This window comes from Oncorhynchus mykiss, chromosome 5, assembly GCF_057628025.1.
Source record: "Oncorhynchus mykiss isolate SJ-2025 chromosome 5, ASM5762802v1, whole genome shotgun sequence".
Classification (NCBI taxonomy): Eukaryota; Metazoa; Chordata; class Actinopteri; order Salmoniformes; family Salmonidae; genus Oncorhynchus; species Oncorhynchus mykiss.
The window spans coordinates 10,764,677-10,782,299 of record NC_143026.1 but is presented as its reverse complement, the minus strand read 5'-3'; the positions used below and the strand labels follow the sequence as shown (position 1 = coordinate 10,782,299).

Genomic DNA, 17,623 nt, shown 5'->3' with positions numbered 1-17,623 from the left:
ACCGTATTTATTGAAAGAAAACAATGAAGCTGAATACAGCCCCAGACCCACAGGAGTGGCTATGGGTCAGAAGCCATTTGGAATATAGCAGATATGTGACGTACCTATCTGAGCTGGGCTCCCGTGCTGCGTCTCCATCGGGGCTCTGGTGCAGAAATATGTCAGGGAGCACCCGGAACACCTCGTCCTCCAGGGACAGCCGGCAGGGGAGTCTCTCTAGAGGACTCAGACTGTCCACAGAGCTCTCTACCTTCAGACTGCTGCAGCTCCTACCTCCCTCCAGTCCCTTCTCCGAGTCCTCACTACCTCGCTCATGTCCCATCTGACCACAAACGTCTGTTGCCGCCACCACCGTCGTCGTGCTCCCTGGCCGGCTCTCCGCAAATCGCAGTTTCTTAGGGGGCTTCTCCCTCAGCTGGCCCCCGTCTAGGAAGGCGGTGAAGATGCCTGGGATCTCGGCCAGGATTTTACTGGACTCCTCCAGGGACTCCTCGTCCAGGAGCAGCCCCCCTCCGGCAGGCTCGGTCGCTGCCTCTGAACCCCTCCTGGTAGGTTCAGACTGGTCCACCACGGGTACCTCACCCACCACTGAGCATGGCCCAGATGTGAATGCAGCAGCTGTCAGGCCAGCACTTGTTTTTTCTTGGCAGTTCGCAGCGGGCGCATTCCTGAAGTCTCCGTTTACCTCGGCCGCCACGGTGGAGACGCCCAAGGCCTTCTGGGCCGCAGAGCTCAGGGAAGCCGTATCTTTCAGCAGCGCCTCCGTCCACGAGTCCAGGAGGAAGGTGGGCGAGAGGAGTGGGTCTCCCGGTGGAACAAGGCCCAGGCCAGACATGTCCAGGTCCACATTGGTCTCCTCCCCCTCACCATTTCTCTCTGAGGTCCGGCTGGCCACATCCTGCGAGGCCCCGTTTTGACCGCTACAGGGGATCATGATGGCTGCGCTCTGCTGTTCACTACTGTCCGCTGGGTGTAGGCTGTCCTCAGGTTGGGCGTGGGCGGCTGGAGCATTCTGGCTCCTGGCGCTGAGGCCGCTCAGCAGGTTGGCCAGCTCACGGTCGATCTCCAGGAACAACGAGGTTTCATCGATGTCATCGTCCTGGAGACAGACGTCTAGACTGGTGCTACTACTCCCCTCGTCCGCTAAGACGTGAGAGGTTGATGCTGAAACTGAGAAAATGAGATGTCAAATACTACAAGATAAATAGATCAATACAAATGTCACATGTGCACTTTAAAAATATATAAATTGTTACTTATCATCGCTATCACCATCATTAGATAGATTATATTGATTTAGGATGTGAAACGATGTGTATTTCCTCTCGGTGTAAGATAAATATCTCTCGGACTAATTCTGAATAAGCCTTGTAGTCTGAACACTACGGCACTGTGTCCACTTCATGAAAGGAGAAGGGCTAGGAGGTGCCAAGGAAGGGCTGGGATGAATCCAAACTAATACTGCTGGTTCCTTTTCTTTATTTCGTCCCTTCACACGCAGATGTCCCTTTCACTGGCCGGCAAACGGCTTCAGACAGTGGACCAAAGCTCAGCATGCTCAGTTCACATGTATTCACAAACATTTATTTCAAATTAGCCGAGTGTGATGGATACAATTTTGCCAAAACAGCAGGTGTCTTTTTTTTCTATTGAATACCTTAGTATCTAGTTAAATATTGAACAGCTTTAAGCTGCTTTGAGCCATGTAGGGAGAATGTATAATTACTAAATTAACAAAATACACCTAAGGGTTTTTATCCTGGAGTATTTCGCTCTGTCCTCTTGTTGAACCTGTTCACGAAGAGTTGGACGAGACAGCTGTGTCAATTAATACAATTATCCAGTTTAATTTGACATGAACGGTGGAGTGGATGAGGTCAAGTAAGAGGTCTATTGTCACAGTGATACATAGTGAATACCATCAAAGGTACAGCATCATTAGCATGTAGGCTAATGAAACCCAGAACAGAACTGGATGAACAGGAGGTAGCTTAAAAGTAAAAACATCATGTGCAACCTGCTCCGCCCTGTTTAGGCTAATAGGCCCATACTTGAAACCAACACAATGAGTTCAACACGGTTGTGTTTATTAGGGCACACCGTTTTGCTACGGTAAAAGAAAGCAATCGTTCCTTTTCAGATCGTACCACTCCATTTCAGAGCGTTTTCTTCCATGTCCTGCCTACTTAACAAGACCCTGATCTCGGTCTCCAGTTACTGTATGTCCTCGTCATAGAAGACGTTATGTCAAGAACACGATTACACTAGATGGCAGCATTTCCTTGTTTTTACTGTATCAATATCTGTTTCTACTGGAGAGTGACTGACATAGCATGAGAGATTCATGGCCATGTCTCTTAACCCATAAGAGTCTAAGCTCTGTCCAAGCCGCGGGGTTCTACTAAGCCATATGGAATTGTTTTTGGCCTTACTGTCATTAGCCCATACAAACGCAATGAATAAAAGATTCCCTACATGGAACAACAGATAGATCCAAAGGGAAGTTTGTTCTGAGGTTTCTGTCCTATATCTGAGCGTATAAGAAAGATCAGGAAGCATTTGTTATTTTTTTGGACAGGTATTTAACTCCTTATTTTTGGCACTAAACAATCTCCATATATACTGTACTTCCATTCACTTTTTTCCAACTGGCCCCGGGGACCTTTAGGCGAGTCTTGTGAGGCCTGTGGGCATCCTAGAGAGTCTCACCTTTCCACAGAGGGGTCATATTAGTGTGTATCCCAAACTGTCTGGACGCTACAGACTGAAGTTGGCAGATTGGTTGTACCGACTCCAGTTGTGTGAGAAGAGCGATTTTCAGGATGTCTCATGGTCTGATAAACACCGCTCTAGCTCTGTCCCCTTTCACCGCAAATGCAGAAGTTCGACATAGGCCGATGAGGTGGACTGAGACGCATCCAAAACAAAACAAAATCTCTAGATTAAACGTATGGATTTTCATGGGGATTTATTATTATTATGCTAAATTAGATTTCTGCCATCAAAATAACTTATGACTTGGGTGACACAGGGAGTTAAAACAATAGACCTTTAGACTGGTGTTGCGTCAGAACAGAGGCTGCGTCAGGCATAGTGCACTACTTTAGAACAAAGCCCTATGGGCCCTATAGTAGTGCACTTTATATACCATTTTGGACACAGACAGCGTATCTTATACAACAGTTGTATATAATGTCTAGTTGACGAGGGAGGCTGAGGATCACCAGTTGTGTGACCCCTGTAGAGAAGGATAGGATAGTGGACAGAGTGAAAGTGATCGCACTAAGTCATGACTTTGCAGCATCACTTGGGAGATGTCTAGAGGATGTTTGCAAATCCCTGTGGACTACTAATGACCTTTTAAGCTCCTGCTAAATAGCCTGGGTAACCAGTCAGGGCTGAGACCTCTTATCGGACTGGCTCTTGACAGGTAATAAAAAGAGGAAGTCTTCCCTGTGCAGATGTAGCATTACCTCAGCAAACAGGCTAATGTTCACACTAAATGGAACGATAGAAACAGATCACTATACAGTACTTATTCATCTCTAGTTTCTGGGAATGTTTGACACAGCACTTAACTACTGTTCATGGGCTTGCTTTGAAAAATGGTTTGTTTATATAGGCCCTACTACAGCTCCCCAAAATTATTCATTGCACTTTGGGAAAGTAGGCTCTGTTCAGCTCATGGCTAAAAGGCAGTGAAAGCAAAGTCTCAACTTCTACAGCCTCTTTCTGTAGAGAAACTGGCTTGTTGGGCCGATTCATCAAGAACTGGTTGATATAGGAGCTTCCTATAACTCACAGTATGGTTCTTACAGTGCACTATAAATAGCTAAGTACTGTAATTGGGCAGTCCTGCACTAATCATTTAGAATTATTCATATTAGCCAGTAAAATAATGTATGCATTAGGCCTGATAATGAATGATTAATAGACCAGGATTAGTCTATATTTTTAGTGGATTTCAAGAACACTTTTCAGCAAAATGCAGGGGTCCAACTGTGACACATTTCATGGTTGTTATTAAATGAACAATTAAAAAGAAAAAGAATAATGTCCCAGGCCTAATGCCAAGTGTAGCCGTAGCTAGAGCAAACAGCATAACATCATACTGTTGTGAAGTATCATGTGGGGTAGATTATATGAAAGGTGCCATACCGCTTTCAGTAGAGCTGGTCTCGTCTCCTTTTCCAAAGAGAAACTGGTACTTGGCCTTCGCAACACTTTGAGCGTGTGAAGACGAGCTGTTAACCCAAACAAACGTTTCAGCCTGCAAGAATAAACAAGAACATGTATTTACCGTAGGCAAGATGATTCTCTGATAAGTAAGCATTATCATTCATAAATCATTGAGATCTCTCTCCACCAGTGGCCATTGATTGGACAGTAAAACAGAGTTCATTTCATCTGGGTGTTTTGAAACCAAAATCAGATTGAGGCTAATCACATCACCTTGACTGTAGACCTACCGCTATTTAACCATCTGGCCATGTTTTCAAAAGCATTTCCCTTGACCATGCTCTACGAATCAACTTCAGATCTTGATATCGTTTCTGATTTTAAACGACCAAAATCATTTCCGGTTGCTTTAGTTTGATTTATTGATTTTAACAGCAACATCTCTGATTGATTATAACGTACAGAGTACCATCAGCCACTTACCGCCATGTCTCTTTCAAAGCAGGGAACACTCATTGGTAAAATCTCTGTGAGCATAAGGGTAAAACTAACATGAGTTTGTAACATAAAACCATAACATTATTACAAATGAAAAAAATCTTGAAACAGCGTAACCTAGCCCAGGGGGTTCCAAAACTCTTCACTTAGGCCCCCCCTTCCAGCATTGGGGAAAATGCCGTGCACCTCTTGTTGGAAGGGAGAACATTTTACCCGGGTTTAAAGCTTATTTTCTGCAATTCTACACATTTATCATTGGGTGCAGAGAACATTTTGCAGTTTTAAAAGCAAATTTTCTTACAATTCCATACATTTTGCCATGTCTAATGTGTACTACAAAATCTATGGGCTAAAAAACCTAGCCCAAAAAAACCTGACATGGGATAGTTGATCTGGACATTTCTGCCAAGTTATAAATACAGTTTACAAAACAATAGCCAGACCCCCCCCCCCCCCCCGACCCCTAGAGGACCCACAATTTGGGAACCACTGATCTAATCTAATCAAACTTTGACAAAGTTGGAGAATTCTAAAACAATCTGACTTTTTTTAAGACCAAAGACAGTGCTAAAGGGTAAAGCTAAATGTGATACAGGAGTAGAGTTCAGGCCTACATTATCCTAAACTATCTGTGTTATAGATAAGAACATGCCACACAGCATTCTCAATAAAAGCTCAAGCAGTCCATGTTCTGAAAGTCAGAGCCTCTCTTAAAAACAGCTTACAGTGATGCGTCTCTAGATCGTGATGTCTGCCTGCCAGGCCGCCAATGCCATCAGAAAGTGGTCTCATGTATCAGAGTAGCTACTCACCTGCCATGATCTCAAAAGACGCTTAAGCTACTGCCTAAGTGCCGAGGTGGTCAAAGGTTCACATAGGAAAGATCCATCTAATGTACGTGAAGCATTTGGCTCTCTCAATCCAAGTAAGGCTAGTGAATTCTGTTTGAACCTTAGCAAAGGCTCGGTAAAGTATTTCATTAGCCAACATTCCCAACAGCCATACAAATAATAGGCCTAGTTCTGCTAAAGTCTACAACAGTGATTGCATGACGTTCATTCAAGATGACTCAACAGGAGAAAGGCACTCTGATTCAATGAAATCCACATCTGAAACCATTCCAAAGCTTAGTGCCATGACCATTACAAGAATTAAGCTCTGCAGATCAAATGACAGGCAACTAAAACTAGAATTACGCCAGCATCCATCAACGAGCACAAAAGGGGAAGAGTGGGAAAACACTATAGATGGGCCACAAAAACACAGTGAGATCATTATTGAGAAATAGTCAATAACCTACACTAGTAGGCTAATATGAACACTAGCTTAATCTGAATGATTGATTACAATTCCTACATAGACTAAATAACAACTTCCAAAGTAAAATGACCTTGTAAATTACATTCCAATCTAAATTGAGAGGTTAAATTGTAGAAGGAACTTTGAAGTGAACTTAGCTCTCTGTGGGAAAGCTGTTGTTGCCATGGCTGCCAATGTGAGACGTGAGAATGCAGACCCTTTTTTTTTTACCAGAAAAGTGTTGTTGTTTTTTGCAGCCCCCCTCCCCCCCCCCCCCCCAATACTGAAGACTCAATGCCCACACAAACTAAAAAGGCATCATGTTGACTGCAATAACAGAATTTATGCTATTCAAATGAGGTGGTTGGTTAGACAGAGACCATCTTTTGGAACTGTTATGACATTCATGATAACTGTTGTGTTGATCAAGGTGAACAAAGCCTAGAAAATTAACAAAATTCCATCATTTTGTGAAAGACAAGACACTATGGCAGTGTTTTTCACAGAAAACATTTCGCACAGCAACAACAAAAAAACCACTCTGGTTAGCCTAGATAGGCTACTCTACTAAATCTGCCCAGATGGACTACATTATTTCGCTTAGCAACAGCTGGGAATCTCATTGGAGGGTGAAGGCCACATCATAATTCACTAGTTTGTTTAATGCTTCGGGTAATTAATAGAGTTGACTTCCACATAGTCATGGGAGGTAAGCTGTCAATCAGCTTCCATTAAAAAGGTCACGACGATCTCTTGTCTGTATTCCAAATGGCACACTATTCCCTATCTAGTAAATTACGTTTGACCAGGACTCATACATTGGGTCCTGGTCAAAAGTAGTGCACTATATGGGAATATGGGCCCTGGTCAAAAGTAGTGCACTAGATAGGGAATAGGGAGCCATTTGGGACTTTACATTAGTCTATTCTTTACACTCCAGAGAGGCACAATAACTCAGCACATTGTCCTTTCCCACAGGAGCCAGAGCAGTGTCACATCAAGGTCCTAGAAAACACTGGACCTCAAGAACTCGAGCTAAGAGTTATCATACTCCAGAGGGTTCAGAAATTCACTGCCTGTGCTACAGTAAAGTCACTCTCTGGTAAGGGCAATTCCATGGTAACAGAATTACACTGAGACCTAGATTTTCACTAAACATTTTGACCAAACAAAAACCATTGATTTTCAAAGTTTGGTAAAAATTAAAATTACAGTAAAATCTCAGTTTTATTCTGTTACCAAACTCTGCATCTGCACAGTAGTCATTGTGCATAGAGTTCTGTGTTTTGTTCAACTTTGAAATCAATGTTTTGTTTGGTATAGATTTTAAAGTGAAATATCTGAAGAACTGTGCAGATATAAAGTTTGGTAACAGAATAAAATGGAGGGAGATTTTATCTTAATACTGTTACCAAACTTTGCAGTCATTTTTTAAAATGTATTTTAAATCAATGTTTTTTGTTCAGCATACATTTTAAAACTGAGAATTTTAAAGCGAATCTCAGCATAATTCTGTTTACTTGGAATTGCCCGTAACCAATCTGGCAACGTTTCGTCCTCAAAGGCATCAAACTACATTTGAAAAGAGAACATCTAAACTAGATCCACATCTGAGCTGAAATGCCTTATTTCACCAGGTAGGCCAGTTGAGAACAAGTTCTCATTTACAACTGCAACCTGGCCAAGATAAAGCAAAGCAGTGTGACACAAACAGAGTTACACATGGAATAAACAAACATACAGTCAATAACACAATAGAAAAGTATATATACAGTGAATGACCTGCCTATGACCTGCCTAAATCTGATGGAAATGAATGACAAAAGATCAGCGTGATTCAGGATAATAAAACATTGCAAATCCATCCCAATGTTTTGGGGAATTAGTCAAATGAAACAGTTTATGTTTGACAAAATGAGGAAAGGGGGTTCCCATTTTTTGGTTCAAATTTGCCTCATCCCAGGACAGGACATTAGAGTGTAGGATGTATTGCATTTTGCTAGCTCAATATCTGAGCCAAACTTACATCTGGGTAAAAGAAGTAGCGGTACATCTCAAACAGGATATCATTACTTTGACTGTGAAAGATGTGCTCGGCTGTAGAACTAGGTATAGTGCTTCCAGAACTCAGCATGTGTGAGACTTGTGTAAACAAGCACAGAAAAAGGTTGGGCTTTTTCTTTTCAAGGACTTGCAGACTGACAAGTTTCTGGGGGACTTCCATACCCTACCCAGTCCACAAACAAACATCTTATTCCAAACAATCAAAAAAAATGCTTCTTGACATTATTTCCAATGTTATCAAATGGTACACTAACTCAAACTGACTGAGGAACAGTTGTTGAATAATGGTGCAACTGTTCTGCTGTACTGATAAGGAGAGAAAAAGACCAACCATATCTAGGTGAACACAAAAATACTGAACACTAAATAAGTGAAAATAGATTGGCCTACCTGCATCTCCTGAATTAGAGAAGCTCCTCTTAGTCAATGAAAAGGTTTTCAACCCTCTTAACTTCAGTCATTCAGTGTGCAGAGATCAGGGATAGTGTTCGGGGGACAAACCCGAGCATTCTAAAGTTATTGTAAACTGTGACAGTACACACATAAAGAGCAAGTCTTCGCTACTAGAGTAGTAAACACGGTCAGAAACAATACAGCCGCTGTGTATTTTATGGTTAGTAAGTATTTGTCAATCCAAAAGGCTGTGGGACGACCGTGCTCCGATCCATCTAGGGTCGGAAAATGTTTTTGGAGGTTCAAAGAAAAGTGCAGATGGCTCGGAACACGCAGCTGCACAGTTGGTTCACTGCGTTTGGAGCGCCTAACCTACAGGTCAGCTTTTCCGTTATGACACAGGCACGGCCCACATAGACTCCTAGAGAACTTTAACTCTCTAAAGGGAGAGTAATGTCCCAGACAATATCAAGCCAGGACAGCAGATAGGCTAAAGGTGAAGAAAATCTGCTTTTGAGAAGTTGCATAAGATGACATGCTCCTCAAATGAACACACTGACCAATCCTCAGTCATTCGAGGGTGATGACAAAATACGTTTCCCCTGTCATTTTTACAATGCCATAATAAGGCTGGGCCACAGTGGCTCTGCCATGGGCAAACATTCCAGCTAAAAGCTGAGCAGCATGTCTACCTGTGATCTGTTGTGGCTGTGTTTCTGTGTTACCATGTAATGGACGAGGTGCAAAAGTACTAATTATTACAGAACTAATGTGTGTGTTCACAACCTGGTCCTGTGAGTGTATGAAATGGTACATAGTAAGTACACCATTGGACTGAAGACTTAGAAGAGAGTAATACAAGTAACAAGAAATGGAGGCAAAAATATGCTTTTATCAAAGCAAAATATGTTAGTCTTATTATTCCAGACCAGTAATGTCATATGCCTAAAAATGCTCATCTAACCTACTTCGAGTACAATCCGTTTTTTTTTTGTATTTCTCTCTGTTCTGTTTGTAAATAGGCTTTGTAAATCTGTAGTGCAGAGTCAGCCATAAATTACAACTAAAGTGAATCTCATGAATCTTCCGGTATAATCCACTTTTGGATCTTTCATGAGCATTTGATAAATAGGACAAAAGAGCTTCCTTTAGAGCAGCTTCTTGCCAAATCTCTTATTTATATCAGGTACCAGACACATCAGTCACTTGACACAGGGCTTTATATCTGCACTCTCTTCAACGAAGTGCTTTTAAACTGAGTTTAAAAATCCAATACATTTGACCCAAAGATGTAGGCCTATAACATGCATATAAATGGGGTTGGTGATGCAGTTGTATTCCTTTACAGATCACTGGATGTTAGTTAGTGGGATTGTCATATGACCTATCAGTCAAACAGGATAGACTGGATATGAACCCTGAAGGGTAATACCATTTAAGAGGTGATAATAACATCTGTTAATGAGGTGAAATGGGGGCTTCCATGTAGGGCACTACTTATAGGAAGAAGCAGACTCCTTATAGGGAGGGAGCTTGTGAATTAGACACGATCTAGTTAGTGCGGCGTTCTGCAAGGGCAAGACTGCTTTTACATTTCCTTATCACATTTCTGTTCCGGAAAAGTCCTGTTACAGGATTTCAATAACAATGATTGTGCATCTGGAGACCTTAGATACAATAGAATAGATAGGCTACACGGCATTAGTGAATTACATTTGCCAATGCATAATGAGAGAAAAAAAACACCAGAAAGATTCCAAACACTTTTAAATGATGTACCAAATCAAGTCATGTTTTGCTACAAGACCTCATTTTTGGAGGTTTGCAATGCATGCACACTTTATTAATGGAAAACAGAAGCCCATGTGTCATTGGGTTTAGCTTGACTCATGGAGGTAAAGGAAGGTCTGTCCAAGAAGACACAAAACTCTCACTATTCACATTAGCCGAGGAAAAAACTATTCCTTGTTTGCCTGTAAAAAAAAAAAAAGACGAGTGTTTGCCCAAAATCTGTGCTGTATGGGTTACGGGAGAAGGAGCTGATTTAGGAGGCAATGCTAATAGAAATGAGCTAAAGAGTAGGTTAGCAGGGAGGAAGTCAACCAAATGAAAGCAATAATGATCTTATATGCTCACTGATTTTAATTCACCTGATAACAGGACAAATGTAGAATCATTTAAATTATTATTTGATGTTGATCAAGCCACTTTTTATGATAGCCTTACTCCTGTACAAAGACTAGCCAATTCCCAGCTCCCTTCTGGCTCTTAGCATAATGCTTTGTTTCTGTCTCTCCCCTAAGGAAACAATGCATCCTTCACAGCTGTCAGGCCAGTCAACACCATATGCAGCCACTCCCATGTCAGACCAGGCCAAGTGTCAGGTGAACAGGGGGAGACAGAATCCCAGACAAACACGGGACACCTACCGGAGGTGGCAGAAATCTCTCTACTGAGTGTAAGCGGGGAACACCGTAAAAAGCCTATGTCGTCATTAACATTTTCTGGAACAGTGAAGGAAGTGTGCTCTTAATGACAGGTTACAGGCATTCCTATTGCACACAGGATAGACTTCTGGCCCATCCTGACTCGGGGCCATTGAAGGCTTATGTAGCAATACAATAAAGACTGTCTTTCAGAACTGTGCTATGATGTGGTAAAACCAGGTCATCCTCATAAGTAGTGAAAATACTTAGGAGGGAAATTGTCTCTGACAGCCAGTTAAGGGACTGTGAGATGCATCTCTAATGTTCTGTCATACAAAGGCCGAGTGGATCAACTGCACCGTGTATGGGATGAACTGTAAGATGTGTCTTGGACAATAAGTAACATATTGAGCCCCTTGAATTTAACCATGTGATCTGTCTTCTCACTAAGGTAAATTTATGACAAATCCTGACTGTGTAAGAAAGCAAGAGAAAGAAACACTGCCGATTTTTCAATCCTGTACTCAGTCAATCAAACAGTTTACGAACGAAGCCATTGCTGCTAAATGCACTGCTCTCTTGGCAATTCATTTTACAATGCCAGTAAGACTGCTGGACCACTCCAAGCCTTCCCAATTACATTAACATAATCACATCCAAACAGAGGACAACTGTACAAAGTGAAGAATTAGTTCAGGCAGACCCCGCTGACTTCTAGCTAAAGCTCCTGAAATTGAAGAGCGAATGAGGGGAAAATACTGAAGTGGAAACATTTGCTGAGGGGAAAACACTGTTGGGGCTCTACCCCAGATTTGAATCTGATCCAAGGATTAATCCAAGCAAGCACAGCCAATTTAAATTTCATATTATAGGAGCATCCTTGTTATGTTAAACCCCTTGGCTAGTTGAATCTACCTTCAAAATAACGTTACAATGACTACAGTGTTGAAAACTGAACTAGCAACTCAGTTACTGTAAATAATGTAGCTACTAGGTTTACCGTAAAAATTGTTTATTTCACAAAATTTACAAAAATAAAGAGCAAGTTGATTTAGTGAAGAGTGAAAACTAGGCTTTGATCATGAATTACAAACAACCAAATCTAGCCTCTTCAATGGATAAAATGAAAAGTGCTGGCTAACTAGCTAACAGTTAGACTATAACATTAGAATATGGTGAATTGAAGTGGCTTCCTGACAACAAAGAGCTTCCACTTGATACTTATCCAGCACCACAGCATGCCACACATTTCAAAATGTCTTGGCTATCGTTACATATTCTTACTGATATAACGTTAGTGGCAAACATAAGACGTTTGGCAAAATTGTATTTTTTTTTTATATTTGTCACTATGCTTGCAATGGTGAGATATGACAGTTAGATAGATAGCATGATGCTATCAACTGCCAGGGACAACAGCTAACAGTAGCAATCACAGCTGACAATGTGCTAGCCAACAAGCCAAATTATCGTTATATTCTGAGCTGGCTAGGTAACTAGCTATAAAGAAAAAACAACAACAACAACAACAAGAAGACATTATGGAATTTATTTTAGCCAGTTTGCCGTTACTGCTATAAGCACCTTACCCCATCATCACTCTCGTCCATATCCCCAATATTTTGTGATCACTCTTCGCGAAGGAGCTGGCAAGCTGTTCTGACAGTTGTTCACTTCATATCCCTTGACTGACTGAAATCCCCACCACCACCATTTCTCAGTATATAAAACTAGCCAATATTGACTTATGCTACAAACGCATCAAACAGTTCTGTCATCCGAAGAAAGCTGACCCGTTTTCCTAACATGCAGGACGTGGTTTGCACTACTCGTAACGTCTACTTGCAGCCCTCAATCCAAGGAGCAGAATCCGTCTGGCTGGGAATGGATGACTGGAGGAACTCGAAACCCCACGAACTACTGTACTGTAGCTAGCTAGCCAGCGAGCTAACCACGAATTCGACTTCAGCCAGCTCCAGCATCCTTCTGAATCCAATAACCAGCCATTGTTGACTCGAAAAGTTTGTTCTTCGGGTAGTTAACAATGCATTTACTTACCAACGATTGATTTATTCCATCTGTGTGCAAAGCATTTTCTTGATCCGACGTCCTACTCCCGCTTCCTATCTGCTACACTTTGCCCTCGGTGTTTATCTATTGACTTTTGTTACGCTTTCCAGCCTTCCCCTCAAATATGGTGACACATGGTACGTTCCCATCTGAAATCGCTTCGTAGTTCATACTATTCCTGATCTAACGAGGGTAGATTATCCTGTGGCAGATACAGGACATCGAGAAAGGAAAATAATGAAGCTCTTATCCAAAGATTAAACTGACTGGCAGCATGAAAACCTGTTCATGAACTATCTATCCATCATACATTTGCAATCATTTTAGAATAGAGAATTTCAGTCATGCATGCTGTATTTATGTAGGCTACCTTGTGCTTATGAAAGTTGTTTTCCCCGTGATGATAGGCTATCATGACTATGGCTAAACTATTATCTGGAACCCATGCTGCTAGTTCAGAAATTCTGAGACGACAATTTCCCCTCATTCATGAGAAACGATTTAAATTTGGTTTAAGCGGTGTTGCCAATCGCCAAGCGTGTCTGTACAGCATGACTATAAATTGTGCCTTCCTGTATATTATATTCTACTGAGACATTTACTTTATGTTCGTATTCTTATTATTTCTTATTGTTGTTGCATTGTCTAAAAGGAACCTCCAAGTAAGAATTTCATTGGACAGTACCATGTATATCCTGTACATTCACTAATACAATTGGAAACGAATCCATATTACACACGTTTTACAAAAACCTGAAAATCTCAACCGAAAAATAACCTGATTGTACAGATAACAACAAAAAAACACAGCCCATGATACCTCTCAGATAATGATTGGCAAGAAATGTATGGTACAAAATGAATAGAGTTAGTGCAAAGCTCCATGTGGCAGTCGGCCTATACATGCAGGGTTTATGTTCTGTGGCATGTACATTTATTTGATACAGTACTTTTTCACCACTCTCTTCTATTACTGGTCTCTAGGGGCACAGGCAGACTAAACACCATTATCATGTATATCTTTCAAAAATGTCTGTATTTTTACATCACCACATGTAATCCTTAAATAGACATTTACTGCAAAGTGTTAGACTTCCCAAACATCAAGACAGAAAACAAGCTACGGGATGGGTGGCACAGATGTGCACAAGCCCACAGAAATGGAGATTATGATTTTGCTGTTTTAAGCAAGAACATAAGTGGAAAAAACCAGTTTTTCCTGTCTGATTCTTAAAGAAAACAAATACTCTGTAGCATAATTTCCTGGGTGGTCAGGGCTGGGTTCAGGCTTAAACTTGTGCTTAGGGCCCCCGGCCGGTAAGGGCCCCCCAACCCAAATTGTTATTTAGTAGAACACACTAGATGCAATTTCAAAATTTGGATGTGCATCAGCAGTTTTTTTCATGTTATATCAGTCACTGACAGTTACTCCATTAGCCATGTCAACAATTTTTTGTTTGGTAATTAGTCTAGCCAGCTATAAACTTGTAGTAATCATTGCCGAATACCGACTGGGCCCGCAGGCCACGTACCCAGGGGCCCTGATCTCAAAGGGCCCCCCATTGATTTTGTTAGTCATTCTCACTCAGATATCAAATTAACATGACATCCTTACAAAATGTGTAGAATTGCAGGAAATTAGCTTTAAAACTGCAAACATTTCTCCACCCCATGGCAAAATGGCTAGAATTGCAGAAAATGTAGCTGTAAAAGACTTGTCTCTTTCCAATGTGGCAGATTTGAATGATATTATTGTTGATGTCTGTAAGCAGGAATCCACCCCGCTGTACACTGCATTGCTGTACACTGCATTTATGTAAATATAGACGTGTTCCTCATTGCAAATGCATGGATATTTAGATCACAGACTGCCATATCTGATCAGAGTGTTAAGAGAGAAAGGACATTGTTAATCATATATTTGACAGCGCAGGATTAATTTGCGGGATTCGTGGAATAATATTGTTTAATCCTCTCTGCAAATAATTCATAAAGCATAGCAAATAAAGCAGTATTCCTATTTTCCAGTACAATATTTGAAAATTCAACACTAGGGGGTGATCCAATTCCAGGTTGAGCCATTGACACCCCCCTCACCTCAATCTTATTTTGAAGGTTTTCCTATAATAATACTATGGCATCCCAATGGTGTCAAAGACGACCATGGCCTATATACACAAAGCAACACATAATTGGTTTTGCCCTTCAAATCATAACAAATAAGAGTGCTGACCTGATCCTAGATCAGCACTCCTACTCTGAGACACTTTGTGAATACAGACCGCGATGTTCAGTTTACCACAGTAGCATGGAGAGGCCTACAAGAATAAGTTGAGTTGGATTTATTTACAGAGGGTTAAGGTTAGACAGAGGATACTGGTGGGTTTAACCCACCTAAATACTAATAATCTCATTACTTCATTAGTGTGGACACAGACAACCAGGAGATGTGTGTGAAATCTGTCTCTTCGGTAATTACACTGTAATGACACTGCGGAACTGTTTGTTATAAATACCAATTTCAAGAGGCTAAAATACAGGACTGCTCCATGGGCTGTTTGTGATTATTGTCCAGAGGACTTCAGAGACCGGTGGGTTATCTCTTGAAAAGATGATATGTCTTTCTAGGCCATTTAGTCTGAGGAATGACAGACAAGCCCCGGATACCTACTAGCTATCATTCCATCTGGGTGTGGAGCTATAGAGAGTATTATTCGTCTTACGTTGTCATGACTCATGTCTCATGGAAGTTGATTGGCTGGTTTTATGTCTACACTACCAAGAACACTTTAACATCTCAAATCTACTTTATATTTATCCCTGACTGGTTAGTTTAATCTACTGTACATTAGGGCCCTGGATGGTTAGTTTTGGTATAATCCCAGTGCTCAAAATCACAAATGCTCTTCTTGGGAATTGTCAATGTAATGTTGATCGTAAAAATCACATGCTTATGTAGTAGCCTAAGGACACAAATGCAAACAGTATACTGTACTGTAATTACGGAACAATCAAGGATGTGAAGCCACAACATCTCATCAAGTCATCAACTGTACATGTAACTGGATCATCCATCAGATACACTTTCAGTAGCAGCACATCTCTGCACACACAGAACCTAAACAGCAACTCACCTTCTGAGCTGGAACAGGCTTTATCATGGAGGGACGAGCAGCACTGATCACAGAGGATGGAGCAGCAACTGTTGAGACTGTGGGTTTTGACATAGCTGAGCTCACCACAGAAGGCTCTGAAGAAGAAGCCGGTGAGGTCACAACACTGGGTTGAGTGACAGCTATACATGTGGAGAGACTCCTTGTCACTGCGTTCCTGTACGTGTCTCCAGGTACCTTTGAGGACCTCTCCTTGACTGCATACAGAAAGGTCTTGCGCTCTTCTGGACTTCTAAGGAACACTTGTGAACCACTCTGTGGACCTCTTGGCTTCTCACCAGCCTCCTTCTGCTTTGCACTGCTAACCCAACTGTTAGTGCTGCTGGGGCAATGGGGGCTGGGAGCCACGTTGGGTTGGGTAGGTGCTGGGGCTGGGGCCGGGGCCTGGTGGAAAGGCTTCTGGCTTGGCTTGTCCATCTCCATCTCAGTGGCCTTGGGCCCGTGGGTGTCGGGCACGGATCCTTCTGCTGGGTGCAGGAAGCTTACTCGTGGTGCTGCAGAATAAGCTTGAGAGGGGGGTGCTGGGTTGGTGGCGATGGTTGGTGTCCCCGCTAGTGGCTGTTGATTGTCCTTGTTCATCATTGTCCGAGGACTGTCCTCCCGCAGGACCCAAACAGGGAAATCCGACTCCGAGGTAGTGAGACTATGGTCCTGTAATCCAGTCACTGATTCCAGATCAGCTTTCAACAATAAGTTCTGGTAGTTCTGAGTCTGAGGGTCTCCTGAGACGACCGAAGCCACATCTCCAGCATGAGCTGAATAATCAGATGTTTCCCCTCTCTCTCCTGCTTTTTCGTCTACTTCTTGATTTGAGTTGATGTCTACTCTCAAGGCTGTGACACTGCAGTCCTCTATGTGGTCAGGTGGGATGGGTGCTGCGGCTACAGCTGTGGATGTCACTATAGCTCTAGCCGAGTTGTTCGTCGACCCTCCTTCCTCTGTGGCGATGGAGCTGGCAGTGTCAGCAGGATACGGCAGGTCATGGGCCTTAGAGGGCGACTGCAGTCGAATAAAGAGGAAGGAAGTCTTAACCTGATGATGATGATCGGCCATTTCCTCTAAGGGAGGGGGATCTTTTGGTGTGCTGCAGGAGGGGGGTGAGAGGGGGCAACACGGCCCTGCAGAGGGCTCAGTGAAAGAGGAGATGGGTTCCCAAGGCCAGTTCTACATATGTCACTGCAGAGTTGGGAGAGAGAGAGAGAGAGAGAGAGAGAGAGAGAGAGAGAGATGGACATAGAGCGAGAGAGAGATCTATTAATGGCCCTAAAGAAGGTATATTTTAGAGTTACCCTCCTCTCTGCTTTTACACACTTTAGAAAACACCAGTTCCACTCAAAGCTGACCGAAGTCTCAGCAACCTTGCATAAGACCCAACTGCTATGAAGTCACTATGATACATCTGGTCAGATCATTCTACAATCCCCCCTCCCTGCCACACACACACACACACGCGCATACACACACACACGCACACACACATGCACATACACACACGCACACACACAAAAGCACACACACACA

General features: G+C 42.3%; 1 protein-coding gene across 14 annotated transcripts in view; it reads right to left on the bottom strand.

The window, feature by feature from the left end:
* psd3l (pleckstrin and Sec7 domain containing 3, like) overlaps window positions 1-17,278 on the bottom strand; it is a 153,464-nt gene extending 136,186 nt beyond the window's left edge. For 2 of the 14 annotated variants that reach the window (XM_021601637.3, XM_090233692.1), the window contains exons 1-4: window positions 12,918-13,028; window positions 4,663-4,706; window positions 4,159-4,270; window positions 105-1,170 (exon numbers count right to left, since the gene is read on the bottom strand). In XM_021601637.3, coding sequence (XP_021457312.2) covers window positions 105-1,170; window positions 4,159-4,270; window positions 4,663-4,695 — 1,211 coding nt within the window. In that variant the 5' untranslated portion in view covers window positions 4,696-4,706; window positions 12,918-13,028. Of the gene's footprint in view, window positions 1-104; window positions 1,171-4,158; window positions 4,271-4,662; window positions 4,707-12,448; window positions 13,311-16,063 lie in introns of those variants that run through there. The other 12 variants (XM_021601634.3, XM_021601635.3, XM_021601636.3 and 9 more) reach the window with 9 other exon arrangements.
* Window positions 17,279-17,623: the final 345 nt, after the last annotated feature.